The 16,879-nt window shown below is 38.6% G+C and overlaps 2 protein-coding genes and 1 non-coding gene across 3 annotated transcripts in view; 2 read left to right on the top strand and 1 right to left on the bottom strand.

Annotated features, from left to right (window-relative positions):
- Positions 1-559: 559 nt before the first annotated feature.
- Positions 560-2,929, bottom strand: LOC149832610 (uncharacterized). Its single transcript, XM_090012527.1, has one exon. The coding sequence runs from the start codon at positions 2,716-2,718 to the stop codon at positions 850-852; it is 1,869 nt and encodes a 622-aa protein (XP_089868653.1). The 5' UTR covers positions 2,719-2,929; the 3' UTR covers positions 560-849.
- A 2,139-nt stretch (positions 2,930-5,068) lies between these two features.
- Positions 5,069-5,142, top strand: TRNAI-AAU (transfer RNA isoleucine (anticodon AAU)). The gene has a single exon. It is a non-coding gene; the product is annotated as a tRNA-Ile (tRNA).
- Positions 5,143-8,036: 2,894 nt separating this feature from the next.
- Positions 8,037-16,879, top strand: part of GEX3 (gamete-expressed 3) — a 38,056-nt gene continuing 29,213 nt past the window's right edge. Inside the window, exons 1-3 of the mRNA XM_090013273.1 lie at positions 8,037-8,183; positions 14,915-15,000; positions 16,442-16,623. Of these exons, the coding sequence (XP_089869399.1) occupies positions 14,922-15,000; positions 16,442-16,623 (261 nt within the window). The 5' untranslated portion in view covers positions 8,037-8,183; positions 14,915-14,921. The remainder of the gene's footprint in view (positions 8,184-14,914; positions 15,001-16,441; positions 16,624-16,879) is intronic.

Here is a 16,879-nt window from a genome sequence, read left to right on the forward strand (position 1 = left end):
CATGATACAGCAAAAGAAACTGGTTTTCTTAACAAAAACACACACCCTTTCAGAGCAAAACCATGCCATGATGCCACAATAAGAAAATTCCATCTTCATAGGAACTTGGATTTTGATCATAGAATACAACCACGTGAATAACCTCCTCCCAATGCAGATATTCAATATAAAGCTCAATCACCTCAACAAAAATACCTTTAAAGTCCAAAGGAACAACAATATGGAGATAAATCCTAAAACTTCCTTACATGCCACATGAATCTAACATTTGATAGCCAATCTATTGAATTGCTCCATTAACAAGAATGGGGCTTCATATTAATCTAATGATCTACTCTAAGATAATGATGAAGATAAGTAGCATGAAATGCTTAATCAGTGACAATATGTTAATTGTATGGAAAAAGCAACTACTTCCCTTCCAGTACCCTAGAGCAAAGCAGATGCAGTTAGGTGGAAACGGAAAGCAATCAAGAAATTAATAGACAAGAACTTTACATGATATTCAGGACAAGATATTGATACTACAGAACTACGCAAAATATTTCCAAGATAGTGATTTATAAGAAGGAAAATAAGAAAGTTTAACATCTTGAGAATTCTTGCTCTAAATAAAGCACATTATACCATGTTACAGAAGCATGTACTTAATTAATGGGGTGAAGTATAAAGCATAAAGAGCTGTAGCTGCATGAGAAAGAAAAAATAAATAAGTAAACTGCAAGACTCCTTCCAATAGTAAATTCACCATGCATATCTCAAAAACGAGAGCAAAATTAAAGTAGATATGGATGGCTTTACATTGATAAACACTGGTAAACACGAGATTAATAAAAAAAAATGGATGGATTAAACCTTCACAGTGACATCCTGGTCTATGATTGCATGCCTCATTAAAACAATCTCTTTTAACAGGTTTTTGTAAGTAAAGGGGCGAACAGCTGCCCTTAGAAACAGTTCAGGTGGGATTTTGCTTTTCTTAACTCTCCTCCTGCCATAACCCACATGCTCCCACTCTGGTATACTCTGCTTAGCTTCAGGTTTCTTTATACTAGCAATTTCCTTCTTCTCCATTACATTCTGCTTCTCAAACTTGGAGTTGTCATTCATCCACTCCAGTTGCCTCTTGTATAATTCACCAGTCACTTGCATACTTTTCTGAACCAGGTTTTCCATGGCTTTTGGGTCCCTAATGGCCTTCTCAAACTCTTCTTCCCAATATTTTTCTGTCTCTTCTTCTGCAAAAGTCTCTTGTTTAATCCCCACGTCCTCATCTTCATCCCCAATTCCATCCTCCTCCTCATCATCATCCGCTTCCTCCTCCTCCTCCTCCTCATCATCATCATCCTCTTCCTCCTCAATCCAGTCTGTAAAATTCATCTTAGCCAGTTCATCGTCTTCGTCTTTCGAATCACAACCCAACTCCATTTCTTCCAACTTGGCCTTCCACTCTTTAGTATAAGGATGCAAGAGTGGCACAGGATGGTTTGACAACAAAAACTCCCAGAATACTGTTTTCCTCTCATCATTCAGCTTCACATACGCCTTCACCACATCATCGACGAACGTTTTCGGGTTCGCTCTCACAATCTTACAGAGACCTCCAAAGTAGGTGCACATCTCACTCCTACCATCTTCAAGCTTCACCTCAAACATGTAATTTCCCTCTGTTTCGGGGTCAAGCAGGGGGCCAAGCACCTGAAAGAACTCATCCTGTGGCTCAAACCTACACTGGAAGATAGGCCTCTTCACATACAATATATCAGGTCTCATCCAAGCTGCACACTGAGTGATCATAGCCCTAGTCTTGTTCCCGAGCCTACCCATCAAATTCCACTTATCCAATTTCTTCTCCCCTGTTTCTAACGCCACTTCACACACCAGGGTCCATTGTTCCCACGGCAATTCACTCGGTTTCCACTTTGGATGCCTAACAAAAACCCAGAAATACTTCAACCCAGCACTCTCATCCAACGAACTCAAACGCTTACTGTAATCATTCACCATGTCAAACTGCTCGATCTGTTCCCATTCCTCATGGTCCTTCACCGAAGAGATTATGCTCACCCGCTCGTCGGAAAACCGCCCTTTGATCGGATCGCCGACGACGACTCCCCTCCACGAATACGGCCCGTACTCGCCATACTTGTACCAATCGTAAGGGTGGCGCAATGCGGGGTCGTCCTGCTCCATGAATCGAACTTTCCGGTCGTAGCCGAGGCCGATCGTTTCGAGCTCTTCCTCGGTGAATTCGTCGGCGTAATTCTTGCTGGGATCGTTCTTCTTGAAGAAGAAGTTCTCAGCGATTCTCCGGCTCCGCTTCCTGGCGTTCTTCTTGGCTTCCCTTCTCACCTCCGCGTTTCCTTCTATTCGGCCCGGTGAGGGGCCGCCCGGCTTCTTCTTGCTCCTGCCGGCGAACGCTATGGTGTTTCTCGGGGTACCCACAGTCTTGAAGCGTGAGGAAAGGGGGTCCTTGGCGAAAGTGCTCCAAGTGGGTGTCGGCTGTCTGCAGTATATTCGTTGTGTTCTTCCAATTGTAGAAGTTACAGAAGGATTGGGATAAGGTTGCAAGGTTTGGGTTTTTGGGGGCCATGGGGTGAAGGATTTGTGGCTGAGAAATAGGTTTGAGACAGAAGAAGAAGAGGAGGAGGAAGACTGCAATCTTTTGAGCCCAACCCAATGGTTTAAAGAAAGAAGGGGATCGAGAGAAGACAACATTCTTGGGTAGTGTTGAAAAGGCAAGACGCACCTCTTTCTCTGAACTAGTACTTCAACAGTTCAGCTTCAGCTCATCTTTCACGTTGCCTGATGCTTATACACAATGAGGAACAGTGCGAATTCAACGAAGAGGGCGTTCGTTTAGTGCCCTTTCCTACGAAAGAGACCATCTTTCTTATAAAGAGTGAAACAAACATGCCCACAAGAAATATACGATGGGACTTACCCATCAGCTTTTCTGTGAAAACGGGTTCATACTTTCTTCTGGGAATACACTTTTCCTTCACGTTTGGAAGAGAGAAAAACTCTAAGAAAAAAAAATTGCCTATGAGAATTTTTTGTTATGAGAAGTTTTTCAATTTTTTTTTTCATTTGTTTGTCTAACATGAGAAAAACAGTGAGAAAATGTGAAAAATGAGAGAAAGAGAGGAGGACGAGGGTGGTGAAGAGTATAAAAATAAATTTTCTTTTGGTAAGAAACATTCCTACTTACTTTTTAGAAAAACTCTCTCAGCTAAAAAGCCTATATCATTTTGCATCACTTTTATTAGCTTCCAAATATACGCTTAGAATGGCTGGTTCAAAGGAAAGAAGTAGCACTTTTCCTCTAAAGTGGTCCTTTCAAAAGAAAAAGAAAGCTTTCCTTAGTTTGAGTGTAACAATCGTCCCTTTTGAGTATTTTGAAAAATAAGACACCCAGATGCATAATTTTAATCTTAATATAAGATTTTTGATTGAATCTTTGAATGGCTGTGGACGTGAAAAATGGGACCCTACCCCGCCTCACCCCATTTGGACAGAAGATGGAGGACATGAAATGGGGATAAAGGTTAAAATCAAAGCTGTGTAGGGATGGAGGTGGGTATAGACTTATGTTTTTTCTCATCCCACCCCGTCCTTATCTCTAATCCCCTTCCTACCCCCCACCTTACCCTATCCGTGATCCTTATTTAGGGATGGCAGTGGATCGAGAGAAAATGGGGTTTCGCCCCGCCTCAACCCATTTGGATCAAGGATGGAGGACATAAAACAGCGATGCAGGTGGGGATGGAGGTTAAAATCAAAACCCGTGCAAGGATGAAAAGCAGGATTTTGAGATGGGGCCAGAGTGGAGACCTTGTCCCCCACCCCAGCCTTGATCCACTACCATTATAGATGGCAGAAGATCGGGGGACAACGGGGCCCCACCCTGCCTCACCCCATTTGAATCGAGGATGAAAGGTATGGAGGTGGAGATGAAGGTTAAAATCTATCCCCATGCGGGGATGGACTTACACTTTTCCCCGCTCTGCCCCGTCCCCATCCCAATCTCCGCCTTGCCCCATCCCGTCCCCAATCCTTCAAGGGATGACTATAGACCCAGGAGAAATAGGGTCCCACCCTTATTTGGACTGGAGATGAAGGACTTGAAATGGGGATGAAGGTAAGAGTGGAGGTTAAAATCAATCCTCGTGCAGGGATTTTGAGATTGGGGCGGAGGTGGAGACTGCTTTGCTTTATCACCGTTGAGTTATGTAAGGTTGACAGGTGGTGTCCTCAACCAGGAGTTTTACCCCAATAGTAGTAAGTGAGCCTATTAAATGACCGGATTCTTTGTGAGGGTCTTTTTATCATTTTTTTTTTTTTGGGTCGGGCACCGACCGACAGAAAGGCAGAACCCCTTACACCAATCGTTGCCCTCCTTATTGGCTATGAAAAAAAACTGCGCAATAACATAAGGACCCATGACTATTTTACTAAATAAAAAAAAATGGATATTTTAACATATTAAAAAGTACATTAGCTACTCGGATCGGAGTTCAGTTTTACCTGATTCCCCGTCTAACTCGGGATCCTAATCCAAGTACGATTATTCAAGATCCCATTAGGTCAAACTTGGTATTTGGTGTTGCCTAGAATCCGACGAAAGTAGATCAGGTCATGCTGAACATGAGTGTTTTTTCTCATGCTGACATCGTGGCCATCCGATTTGCATTTTAAAAAGGTCAAAAGTCAACCAAACCACGTGGCATTCATCCAAAATGCAAACAGACGGCCACGATGTCAGCATGACCTGATCTGCTTCCGAATCCGACTGCATGAGATTGCCATTTTATCAAATATCAACCAGATAAGGAAGAAAACCACAAAACGCTGAGTCTACCACCAATAAGTGATCACTATGACAATTCCAACGAGTAGAGAAGACTTCATGCCAACTTTAAAGTTTAAATTAGATTTCACTTTATTACCGTGCCATTTAGTGCTATAAACCCAATTATAATTTGTGTTGGGGTTTTGTTCGGATTGTGACAGGTTGCATTTGATTATTATCTTTTATAACAAATGGATAGACCAGCCAATAGCAACTGGCCTATTAGCTCAGTTGGTTAGAGCGTCGTGCTAATAACGCGAAGGTCGCAGGTTTGAAACCTGCATGGGCCATCCAATAAGAAAAGACTTGTATTGGTTCTCCCTTTTTTGGTGGATATTGCAGTAGTTGTTCCAGTTTTATTGCTCAATCAAACCTTATGGATGTACTCAACATAGTTTATTTGATAGGAATCATGTTTTTGGAAAGATAAAAATAAGATTTTTTAAGTCATGAATTTTTGATACATGGTGAGCAGTTGATTTTTAAAGGTCTTAACAAAGATACATGTAAGCTACAATCACATTATCCAAAACTTGTTTTAATGCTTATAAATCATATCCATAGGGTTTGAGCAACAAAAAAAAGTTCAAGAAATTTAAAAATCTAAAGCTCCAATTAAGTGGGAGGAGGTACTCTGGGAGCACCCCTATAATTACCAATTTGAGTAATGCTAGGGTGCTCCTGGAGTACCTACTCCCACACATTATAAATCATGGTTGTATCTTCTCAATCAAATCTTATGGTTATACTCAATATAGTTTATTTGATAGGAATTATGCTTTGGATCATGTTTTTTAACATAAAAATATGATTTTTTAAGTAGTAAAATTTTCTTATATTGTGAGCCATTGATTTTTAAAGGTCTTAAAAACATACATGTATGCTGCTATAGTCACATGATCAAAACTTGTTTTCAATTAAATAATGCTTATAGATCATATCTATAGGGTCTGATCAACAAAAAAAGTTCAAGAAATTTGAAAATCTAAAACTTTAATTTAGTGTTACCATTTTAGATTTTTAGTAAGACCCGTTTGGATGATCAGCATCAACCGTGTTTTCCAGTTAAAAGTGATCAGTGCAAATGCCTTTCAAAAAAAGTGGCTAGTGCAAACTCTTATTAGCCAAACCAAGCTTGAACCATTTAAAGTTCGGCTTGTTTATACCATAACTACACGGCATGACATCGGATATGGCGACAAGGGTTAGGAAGTTCATCAAGCAAGGATGGGTCTGGACCCAGATCCAACTCTGAAGTGCTGGTATTGGATCTGGATTTGGGCCTCACTGGACCTACTCTGGGAGAAATCTATCCATAACCAGGTCTTATATACCTTGTAAAATAATTCATTATTTTAATTTTTATATTAAAAAAATTACCCACGAAGTCTCATATGGTTTGAGGGGCTTGTACCTGCAGGTATACTGTATAAGTAGTAGGAGTTTAAACGGTTCAGATTCAGGTTGGATATCCCATTGAATCTGAATCCCTTGGTTGAATTCCATAGCCAAAATGAGATCGTGTTAATAATCAGATCCGGATTCAGCATCACGTTTCGCATCCGAAGAGCCAACTAAATTCCGAATCCGGATTTTGGATTTTAAGAAAGTAGTATCAGGCTCCGAATCCCTTTATACTAGAACCAATTAACTTGTGTGTAGACCCTATCCGTGTCCGACCTGTTTACATTCCTAGCATAACGGCAGTCTGGCTTGCCTATCAAAGAAAAAAATATGAATTTTAATCCAAACTTGGATTAGACCAAGGTCTAACATGAAATTTCATAAACCATATATGGTTCCATATATTAATTGGATCTTATGACCTTGATTCCAATTGTTAATTAGACCTTCTTCTTTTCTTTATAGTCAAACCAGGATCCTACCACATCTGGTACGGGTCTGTACCCGGTCATACCCGATCTGTTAACACCGCTACATGGATGGTCACATGTGGATATAAGAGGGTTGCATATGAGCACATGAGTGGCAGTCCTATCAGGAGAATGCTAATCGCTACTAGCCTGACCCAACTCTTTTTGGATTCATACTAGACCAATGTCTTATCGGGCCAAGATCCAAGGCTTGAGCCCATGTTTACATGTGATTGGGATAGGTTTGGGTTGGCAGAGTCACTCCATGGAAGATACCTACCCAGCCCGAAGCCTCACTCTATGAAACCAGGCTTGCTAGATTTACCCTAGGGGCATAAACGGGCTGAAGATCTAAGCATTGCCAGATCCGGATTTAGATTCAGAGTCCAGTGGGGATCAGCCAAAAATGAAGTTGGATCTAAGTAAATTAAAATCCAACATTTACATAAATGCGGATCCGGAGTTTTCTCTGACTCAAATGCAAAACCCAATATTGATTCTGGATTTAATTGTTTATCAGATTCAACTTTGGCTACTGAATCTGACTAAACAGAAATGGGTTCAGTCAGATATCCACCTGAATCAGACATCCTTAGTTGAGCTTTAGCCCAAGCTTGAGATCCGATTTGGCTGAACAAGTTTAGTCAGGTTACTAGTTCTAACCCCGCGATGCGTTTTTTCTCATTGTCACAAATCTGGTTATTGGGAAAATCTTGCAAATTGCAATCTCTTAAAATTTTTTGTTTTTTCAAAAGATCTTAGGGAAACATTTTCTGATATAAAATGCACAAAAATATATAAAAATATCAATAAAACATAAACGATATAAAAACAAATACAGTTTATATCTAATCTAACTATCTAATATTTATAAAAAATAAAAAATAAAACAAATTCTTTAAAATTTGAAACCAAAATCCATTTGAAATGCATCCTACCCTTTCCTACCAATCCATTTGAAAAAAGAAAAGTTGTTGCCATAAGTAACTCACTCCCTCAACTCCCCGTCCCCACTTCCCTCTCTCTCTGTTATCAGTATAGCGGATATACGGAATCTTTTTTATTTTTTAGTACATTGCACAAGCACATTACTAGCAGCGATAACATCAGGATAAGAATATGATATTTTAAAAAAATTAAATAATATAATGAAAACATTACAATTTTCTCTGCATGAATTTTGAAATTTTCATGATAAATTCATGATATTTTCATGAGTTTGCCGAGATTTGTTGCTAAGTTGCGATATTTTAATGAGTAAGCCGATATTTGTGACTATAATCATGGAAAAAAGAACAAAAAAAAAATCTTGGGGGTTGGTTCGTGCAGTAACCGTTATTCTCTCTCTCTCTCTCTCTCTCTCTCTCTCTCTCTCTCTCTCTCTCTCTTGTTGTGGGCATCCATCGTTTTTGACCGGTAACGTACCTCCGACACCGGCGACGCACCTCCGGCAGATGGTGGGACTCATCCCCCCCCCACCCACTCTCTCTCTCTCTCTCTCTCTCTTCTACGTGTGAGATCCTGTTTGTAGCTCTTTCTCTATCCCTTTGGTTTTTCTAATAGGCATCGGCCGTGATTATGCTATCCTCCTTCAATTCTCTATATCAATCGCCCTTTGCAATTTCTCAGGATTTTTCGTTTCGTTGGTCTGTTTTTTACATATTAACCCCTCCTGCTAACTTCATTAATTAACTAGAATAAAAAAAATAGTAGTTCTGTTATGCCGAAAAAGGGGAAAGGGTGGGGTTGTTGAACTTAACATCGTGAAATCGACTCTATCATCAGATGGGAAGTCCATTCCATACCAGACCAGAATACCGGAAAAAGGAGTCGACCCCCTTTTCCCGATCACTTTGTGTGTGTGTTCATCTTGATGGAAAAAGACGGTCGAGATCGCAGAACATGAAGCTCTCTCTCGTTTATAATAGTTTTGTTCATTTTTCTAATTATTTTATCCTTTGTTTGCTTATATTTTGATTGTTTGGGTTTCATGAGTTTATGGTCTGCATATGTATGATGATGGGGTTGTTATGATTGGCTTTTTAGCTATATTGTGGAATGCATTTTTGTTGGTATCGTGTAATGAGCCATTTCCTTAAATGGGTATCGTGGATAACTGGCTTGAATCTAGAACTTAGGTTGGTTAATAAATGGGTGTCTCCATAACTGGTTGAGTTTGAAACTTAGGTCAATTTGCTAATGGTTGCCATTCGTCGTTAAAAACTTTGGTGTTTGATTGATTCCATTAGAAAGGGAAAGGTAAAAGGGATTATTGTCTAATGGATGTAATTTACTTTGTGTGAGTTTGCATTGTTTTGTAATGTTCCACACTTTTAGTTTTTGTTTGTTAACCATAGAGCGTTGGAATGTTGATTAGGTTTGCCATTTTTGTAGGTCTCCATTTAGTTGTGTTGTTAATCAGATTCGCTGGGTTCACTTGATTATGGAGGTTTATCATTTTTTCGGTCTCCATTTAGCTGTTTAGTTAATCAGATTTGTTGGGTTCACTTGATTCTGGAGGAAAAAGGATTGCAAATGAAGGTAAGAGTAGTCATTTAGCATAGTTTATTCTGTTCCTTCTAAGTGTAAGACACTATTGTCTAATCAACAAATGCTTAAGAACAGGCTAGCCAAAATGTTGTGAACACACACACCAATTTCCAACCTCAAATTGATGGGATGCCTATGTAGGAAGCTTGTGGCAATGGATTTCTTTCTAGAAATAGCTGTTCTTAAATTTATGCCTTTTAATTTTTTTACAGATAATGAGCGCATAGGGAAGAGAGAGAGAATATGTTCAATTGCATAAAAAAACTAATCATGATTACTCAAACAATAAATTTTTAAGTTATTTGTGTGAAAAAATCACAAAACAGGTTAACTATTGTCCAAACAAAGATATTATAGAAACAGGTTAACAACTACTTAATTGTCTGTCATTCAAGCAGTAAAACCAGGTTTCCAAGGTTTTCATAAATATGATCTTACATGCCTTCCAAATGCCCATGAAGGATTTCTTTTGAACTCTTATAGCAAATTCTACAAAAGGACAAGGTGCATTATACGTGCCGTTTGTTAATTGAGAAAGCTTGGAATGTCAGTTGTGATCTTCCTAGATCATATGTGAATGATCTCAAGTGCATGAAATGTAAGGGGAAAGTTGTGTTCGCGATGTTTTGGGAACTTAGTCTGCGTATCTTCCTTTGGAAGAACCTTTGTATGACATGAAACACCCAAGGAGTTGTTAGAAAGATAGCTATGTCCTCGAGGAGTAAAATAGTCACTAATCTGTGTAGATAAGCACCAAGTACCCAAATCATCATCGTTCTATACACAAAATATACCAAACTTCTACTCATCTATACTCTGGACCTTGGGTTATAGATTTAGGAACAAACAAACAAACAAACAAACTGCATGACTCACTATGGAGGATTTTTGTTCACTTCCGTTCCTTGGAGATAAATGGTATAGAACTCTACTTGTGTCCGAATCCTATGCTTCAAATTAGAGAAGTCATTACATCTACGTTCCTTTCAGAGTGCATCTTGCATTTTCCTGAAAAACTTCTTTTAGTCATCTTGTTGACAGAAGACCTCACATTTTGTTGCTTATATTATGAATTTTAGAATATGAAGGTATTGAGGGATTGGTTGTGGACAGGCACCTAAGGATTCTCACTTGATGATGTCCAATGTTTGTGAGTGTCGTGGAGTTAATTCTTTCTCTTGTGGCACCATAGATTCGGCATCTTCCTATGATTAGATTATGTTATTGGTCACCAGACGTGTAAGTCTAAGGGGAAAATTCATGCTATATTCTGATGTCTCCCTGAAGGCTAAATATTGTGGTATCTTTCTCATGTTCCAAGTTTAGATGTGTCATTCGCTTTGATATCATTCTGCTGTATGGCCTAGCCTCTATGGTTTCCTTACTTGGCATAGATCTTTTTTTATTTCGCATTTTGATATCTGTTCCATAAAATTAACTGTGTAACAAAATTCAAAGATGAAGCTGATAATCTGATCCATCTTCAAGGTGCATCACAAAATGGTTAAAAATCAATACTTTATGTTTATGAAGATATTTTATGATAATAGAGAGTATTTGCTCGTAAATAATTCTGAAAACAGTAAAACAGTGTTGCCACTACTGACTGGCATAGTGACAAAAGTTTGAAACAACAATTTCTCAGGAGATTTTCAATTTTTTAATTTATTTTTCTTGAGTTATTATCAGCAAATCTTGGGGAAAATATAAAGAATCAAATAATTTCTCAAAATTCCCCCAAAATTAAAGAAAACCAAATAAAAACAGACTAAATATACATTTACATTTGACTCAAAGAAAACCTTAATTGTTACTGCTTTTCAAGATTATTCAGTATCCTAAACAAAACTGGACACTATAGCTAGCTATAAATTAGTCAAATGAAACCCTAAAATCTCATTGTAAGACTTTAAAAAAAAAAATTGGATCCGCTCCTGCCTCCTCTCTTGCCTCCCTGATAAGGCACGGCCTTTGAGCTCTTATATGAGATTTGATAAGAGGGGCAGAGAAATGAGAGGGGTGGACTGGCAGAGAAATGAAAAAAAGGAAGGGAGAGCGGCATATCGCTGCCGGAAGGCTGGGAACCTCCCTGCTGCCGATGGCTTGATGCCTCTGAGTTCCAATGGCAGAGAAGCAGAGATGAGAAGTAGAGAGGGGCAGAGAATGAGAGAAACGAGAAAGGGAGTTAGGGGCTTAGGGCTTCATTTTTTGTTTGGGAAAAAAAACATAAAAAAAGCTAACATGATGTTAGCGCAAGATTCTCCTCGTGATAATATCAAGATATCTAGTCAAAAATACCAATCTCACGTGAAATACTATTTCTCATGAAAAAATGCTGTTTTTATCATTCACTCAATTTCTCACGAGATTTTCACAAGAAATTTGTATTTCTCATGTGATTTGTCACAATTTTGACTGGGTACATTTTACAAAAATCTATTGACCCTAAAAAGGGTGTGAGCCATGAGCCTGAAGTGGGTCACTTCCACATGCACATGCCATGTATATGCCATCTGTCTTCCAAGGTGTGATCAGGGTTTAACTAATGGTTTAGCATAATTGACACTGAAATGGATCCATCTATGAGACCTGATTTCTAATGATTAACACTGCCAAAAGTAGGGATGCACACGAGCCGGGTTCGAGTCGAGCTTGGGCTGGCTCGGCTTGTGAAGGAAAACAGGTTATTCAAGCTTGTCTTGAGCTCGAGCCAAGCTTGAACAGCCATGGCTCAGAATCGGCTCGAGCTGAAAACCTTTAAGTTTAAAAATGTTCTTAAATTTTTTGAAAATTATGTAAAATGCCTTTTTGAAAGAGATACAAATGGTGGGATTTGAACTCATGCCTCTTCCAAAGATGACCAATGCATTATCCACTAAGGTAAACCCTTGTTTACTATGTCGCATAGGTGTGAGTGCTGGTGCAGGTGCGAGTGTGGCGATACGACACTTTAAAAAAACTTGGGTGCGGGAGGGTATATATATATATATATATAATCTCGAATAGACTTAGCTCTGGATACCTAGACTGATTCAAACCTGAGTTTACTTTGACCCAGGTCTGAATCCAACTGAGTCAAAGTAAATCCAACACATTCAGGTCCAGATACAGGAGAAGAAAAAAGCAAAAGGTGTAAATTTCAACAAAAGAGAACACTTATTTTCCTGCTCTTCACAGCAAAATTATTAAAAAAAGGGAAATATGTGGTGCTGTTATTGATTTAAATTAAAAAAAAACATTAAGGGCAGGCAGGTTATAGCTGGTTGAGGATGACAAGCTATGTCACATGGGTGCGGGGATGCGGCACTTTAAAAAACCTTGGGTGCGGGAGGGCAAAAATATAAATATATATATAATATTATATATATATATATATATAATTTTGAAGTTTTAACAGTTAACAACAGTAACACTAATGAAATAAAAAACAATTATCATAATATCATTCATCATGCATGCAATAAATCAAATTAACAATCTACAGTTCTATTCTACATCATAAAAACTAACACCACAATTAAATCAACCTAAATATATTATAGAAACAATCAAATAAGTAAAGAAGAAAAGAACTAAATTACATACCAAAAGTTTATCCTACAATGTATATGGCGATGAAGTAATGGATCGTTTAATCAAGGAAGCTGTACAAAACAACTATACCAACAAAGGAAGTACACCAAATATGGAGAGAACACTAACAATTTAATCAAAAACACAACAAGTACGATATTAAATAAAGTTATAAACCTTCAACAAAAATTAGACCAGCAAAAAATATGACTCAATGCTGAGAAAAACAGCCAGCCAATCATACCAATCTCAATGCTGTGAAAAAAAGCACTACCGAAGCACCAAATATACTTGAAAACAACCCAACAACTGCACTAACAGTATCCAGAATCAAACTAAGGTAGAAAACCCACAAAATCAGTCTATCCGATAGCCTATATAGATTGAAGTCTGCTTACCACCTCTAATAAATACACAAAAACTTTACCAAAAACAGAGAGACAGAGAGAAGAGGCAGTGAGAGAGACAGAGAGAGAGAGCGAGTGAGAGAGACAGAGAGAAGAGAGGCAGTGAGAGTGACGGAGAGCGAGTGAGAGAGAAGAGAGAGTGTGAGTACCTAAGGAGTTAGGAGGAGAGGTCGGAAGGCGTCACTTTCAGGAGAAAAACTCGGGCAAAAAAAATTTGCCCTAATCCTCCTCCCCTAAGCCTTTTTATCGGGCATTTTTTTTGTCCAAAAATTGGACACAAATGTTCCTGGGTGTGTTGACCGCACCTAGGGTCCGGTTGACCGCATTGGGTGCCGCACCCACACTCTCACACATGTCGCATGGCGTCGATGTGGGTGCGGCACCCGATTGGTCGAGTCCCTGTGATATAGATGACAAGTGTCAGCTGATGTGACAATACAAGGGCCAGGCCACATATCTTCCTTCCTTTGACATTTTTTTTGAGATAACTCTCATTCTCTCCCTCTATTCCAGCGAGATAAAGAAGAAAGAGGAGGATGACCCTAGCTGTGTGTGTGTGGGTAGGCAACCCTCTCTCTCTATCTATTCCAGCGAGATAAAGATGAAAGATGAGGACAACCCCAGACCTCTCTTTCTCTCTCTTTGTCGCACTGGGTGCGGCACTTGCACTCGCACCCGCGTCGCGGGTGCGAGGGCCCTTTTGCCAAGTCCCTGTGACTTAGCTTATTTGTGATATAAATATGAACAAAATACATAGATATATAAATCTATTTTTTTTATAAACTATGTAAGCTGAGCTAAATCGGGCTTACCGAGCTTATTCGAGCTGGACTGCCAATTCAATCTCGGCTTGTTTATGTGTTCTGAGCCTGAAACCTTGTTCAATCTCGGCTCATTTATTTTTCAAACGAGTTTTAGCCGAGCTTAAATGAGTCGAGCCCAAGCTGAGTGCAAGCTAGCTCGGCTCGTTGTGCATCCCTAGCCAAAAGTAACAAAGAACAATTGCAAACCCCAATGCAACCTGGGAAATAACCGAACTTTGAGTTTGATCAGTCACTTTCTTGGATATAGGTTTAGTTACATATTCTGTAGTAGTTCATGACTTCATGTAGCACTCTAAACTTGTGTATTATACAAATAGACCCCCATCCTATGAAAAAGAAAGGCTAATATGCATGATGGTGTCCATTAAATGCTGCAATTGCCTATGGATAGTACAAGGTACAATCAGGTGCAATTACGTTAGACCAACTACATAATAGGAAAAATAATATTAGTTGTCTTTCATCATGTGAAAGCTACTTTATAAGCCAGACGATGTGCTGAAAATTTCTCTATTCCTACTTTTGTCGTACAAAGTCATCTGGTGCTACCGTACTTTATCATTCACTGGTGTCATCTGGCACTGTGGTATCTCATTCTCCTTTCCATTTCTTTGTATTTTTGGTTTTCAATTTGCTGTGGTTCAATTTTTAATCTTTGACAAATTTCCTGTTTAGATGGCATAGTTGCCTCCTTTTTCCTGTCTTTATATGAAACTTATTATTTTCTTGTAACTGCTTTTATGTTTCATACGTGCATCTACATGTACTTGATTTATTTGTGCTCCTGCTGCTGCTTATTTACAATATTTGCTTCAATTGTCTCTTTCTTGACAGCTGTAACATGGCCAACTCCATGATGACATTGATGTTCAAACTTCAAGCTTTTACCGTGTTTGTGCTTTCTCTGGGCATGCTCAAAGGTTTGTTTGTATCTTTTTACTCGTGTGTTTGTAAGTCATTGCTTGACATCCCTGAATCACAATGCAAAATTTCTAATATTTTGCAACTAGCTAGTGTTTGTGTGTGTGTAGAGAGAGAGAGATCCACCTTTCAGTAGAATATGTGTTATTTTTATGGGCTTATGGACCTCATACAGTTCCAGCGATTAGCCCAGCAAACACCAAAGTCTGAGTAGGTCTATCAAAACTTAATTAATATGGATGAAACCCCAATTAACTAGTAGATGATATGTAAAGGTAAGGGAAATTCAGTGGAATTAGTATCACTTATCTCAGAACAAAAATAACCTACAATAGGTTTTGCAGCTCATTAAATGAGATAACGGAGCATAGAAGATCTCAAAAAATGATCGTAAGATACAGCTTGGACAAACCGCAGGTGAATTGCTTGACAAAACCCTAACAAATAACTGAAAACATTTGAAACCCCCATAAGTATCATACAAAACAACCACAAAGTCTCTCAATAAGCTCTTTCCAGAAGCATAGTTGGCAAACTCGTGACTGGGGCTCGGATCACCCATTCCTTGACTCGCAAGTCAGCGGGTGACTCAGATGAGTCAGGACTCTATATTTTATAGTGTAAGCACATGAATAAGACATGGAAAGAACTATACTTCAAGCTAATATGTCAACAGTTAAGTTGCAAAAACATAGAATTATACATGATTATTAACTTTTTTCATTGAACAATATTAGATTCTTCATAACAAGTGACTTTATATAAGAATTGTGCATTAAAATCATAAAATACATGATAAAAAAATTACAATCGGCATTAGGACCTGTAACCTGAATCTGTGACCCATTAGGGGTCCGATCCAATCCAAGTTGACTCGGGCGATTACCGAGACAACTTGCTGGGTTTGCCAACTATATCCAGAAGCCACTTTGGGGGGTAAAGGAGAAATTAAATGATATGAAAGCCAACTTGAGAGAAATCAGAACACACCTAAATTTTGGGACGAGCAGATTATATCAAACACCAACATTGCAGATTAAAGTCACAGAAAAAATAATTTTGAATAGGAAAGCATGGGTACTTTTTTCTTATAAAAAAAATGAAGAGAACTTTCCAGAATAATTTTGTCTCAAAAAACAAGTTTTTCTGGAGAAAGAGTTCAATCTAAGGAGTTCTAGAGGTTGGACCCTTCTCTCCAGTAAAAAATTGCCTTTATGCAGTCTAACCAACAAAGGCCTTTCCATTTTGTATCAAACAGATCAGAAAGTTTGTTTGGGTAAAAAAATGCTTGACAGAATTGTTTCATGTTAAAATTCTGTGACTAAATGGAGTTGAATATTTGTTATTTTTAGTCATAACAGTTGGCTTGTCATCTCTTGGATGGTTCTTTTCATTCTTGAGATTCTGTCAGGAAATTATATTTTTATATTTTTATTACAGCTGAAGTTATTGACAAAATAAGCAAGCTATCAAACCCTCTTGTGGGAGATGATGGGCGAATATATACATGTGCTGGGAAGAACTTCTTTGCATTTGAAAACAATGGCACTGTTGCATGGACAATTCGCCTTGGCTACCTTTGCCATACTGATATAGCACCAGCCTTTGATTGTACTGGAAGGGTAAGCACACCTTGCATTCTCATGGTAATTCTAGGAGTATGGCGTGGAATATTATCACCAAGTGCTAAAGGCAGGTTTATCAAGATTGTTGTGCTATCATGTCTAAGCTGATGCTATTTTATTGCCAGCATACTCTTAGTAATTTTCATTGTCAGGTTCATATTTTGATGTAACTGAATAATGACACTTCTGTAATTTTATTTGTATAATCCTAGTATTCATATGAATCAGTGTTATTAAAAAAGCGCCTCAAGGC

The sequence above is a fragment of the Nuphar pumila genome, chromosome 7, assembly GCF_984573655.1.
Source record: "Nuphar pumila chromosome 7, dmNupPumi1.hap1.1, whole genome shotgun sequence".
Taxonomy (NCBI): domain Eukaryota; kingdom Viridiplantae; phylum Streptophyta; class Magnoliopsida; order Nymphaeales; family Nymphaeaceae; genus Nuphar; species Nuphar pumila.

Excerpts from the sequence above, each read along its gene's own strand:
- LOC149832610 (XM_090012527.1), bottom strand. The coding sequence starts at position 2,718 with ATGTTGTCTTCTCTCGATCCCCTTCTTTCTTTAAACCATTGGGTTGGG.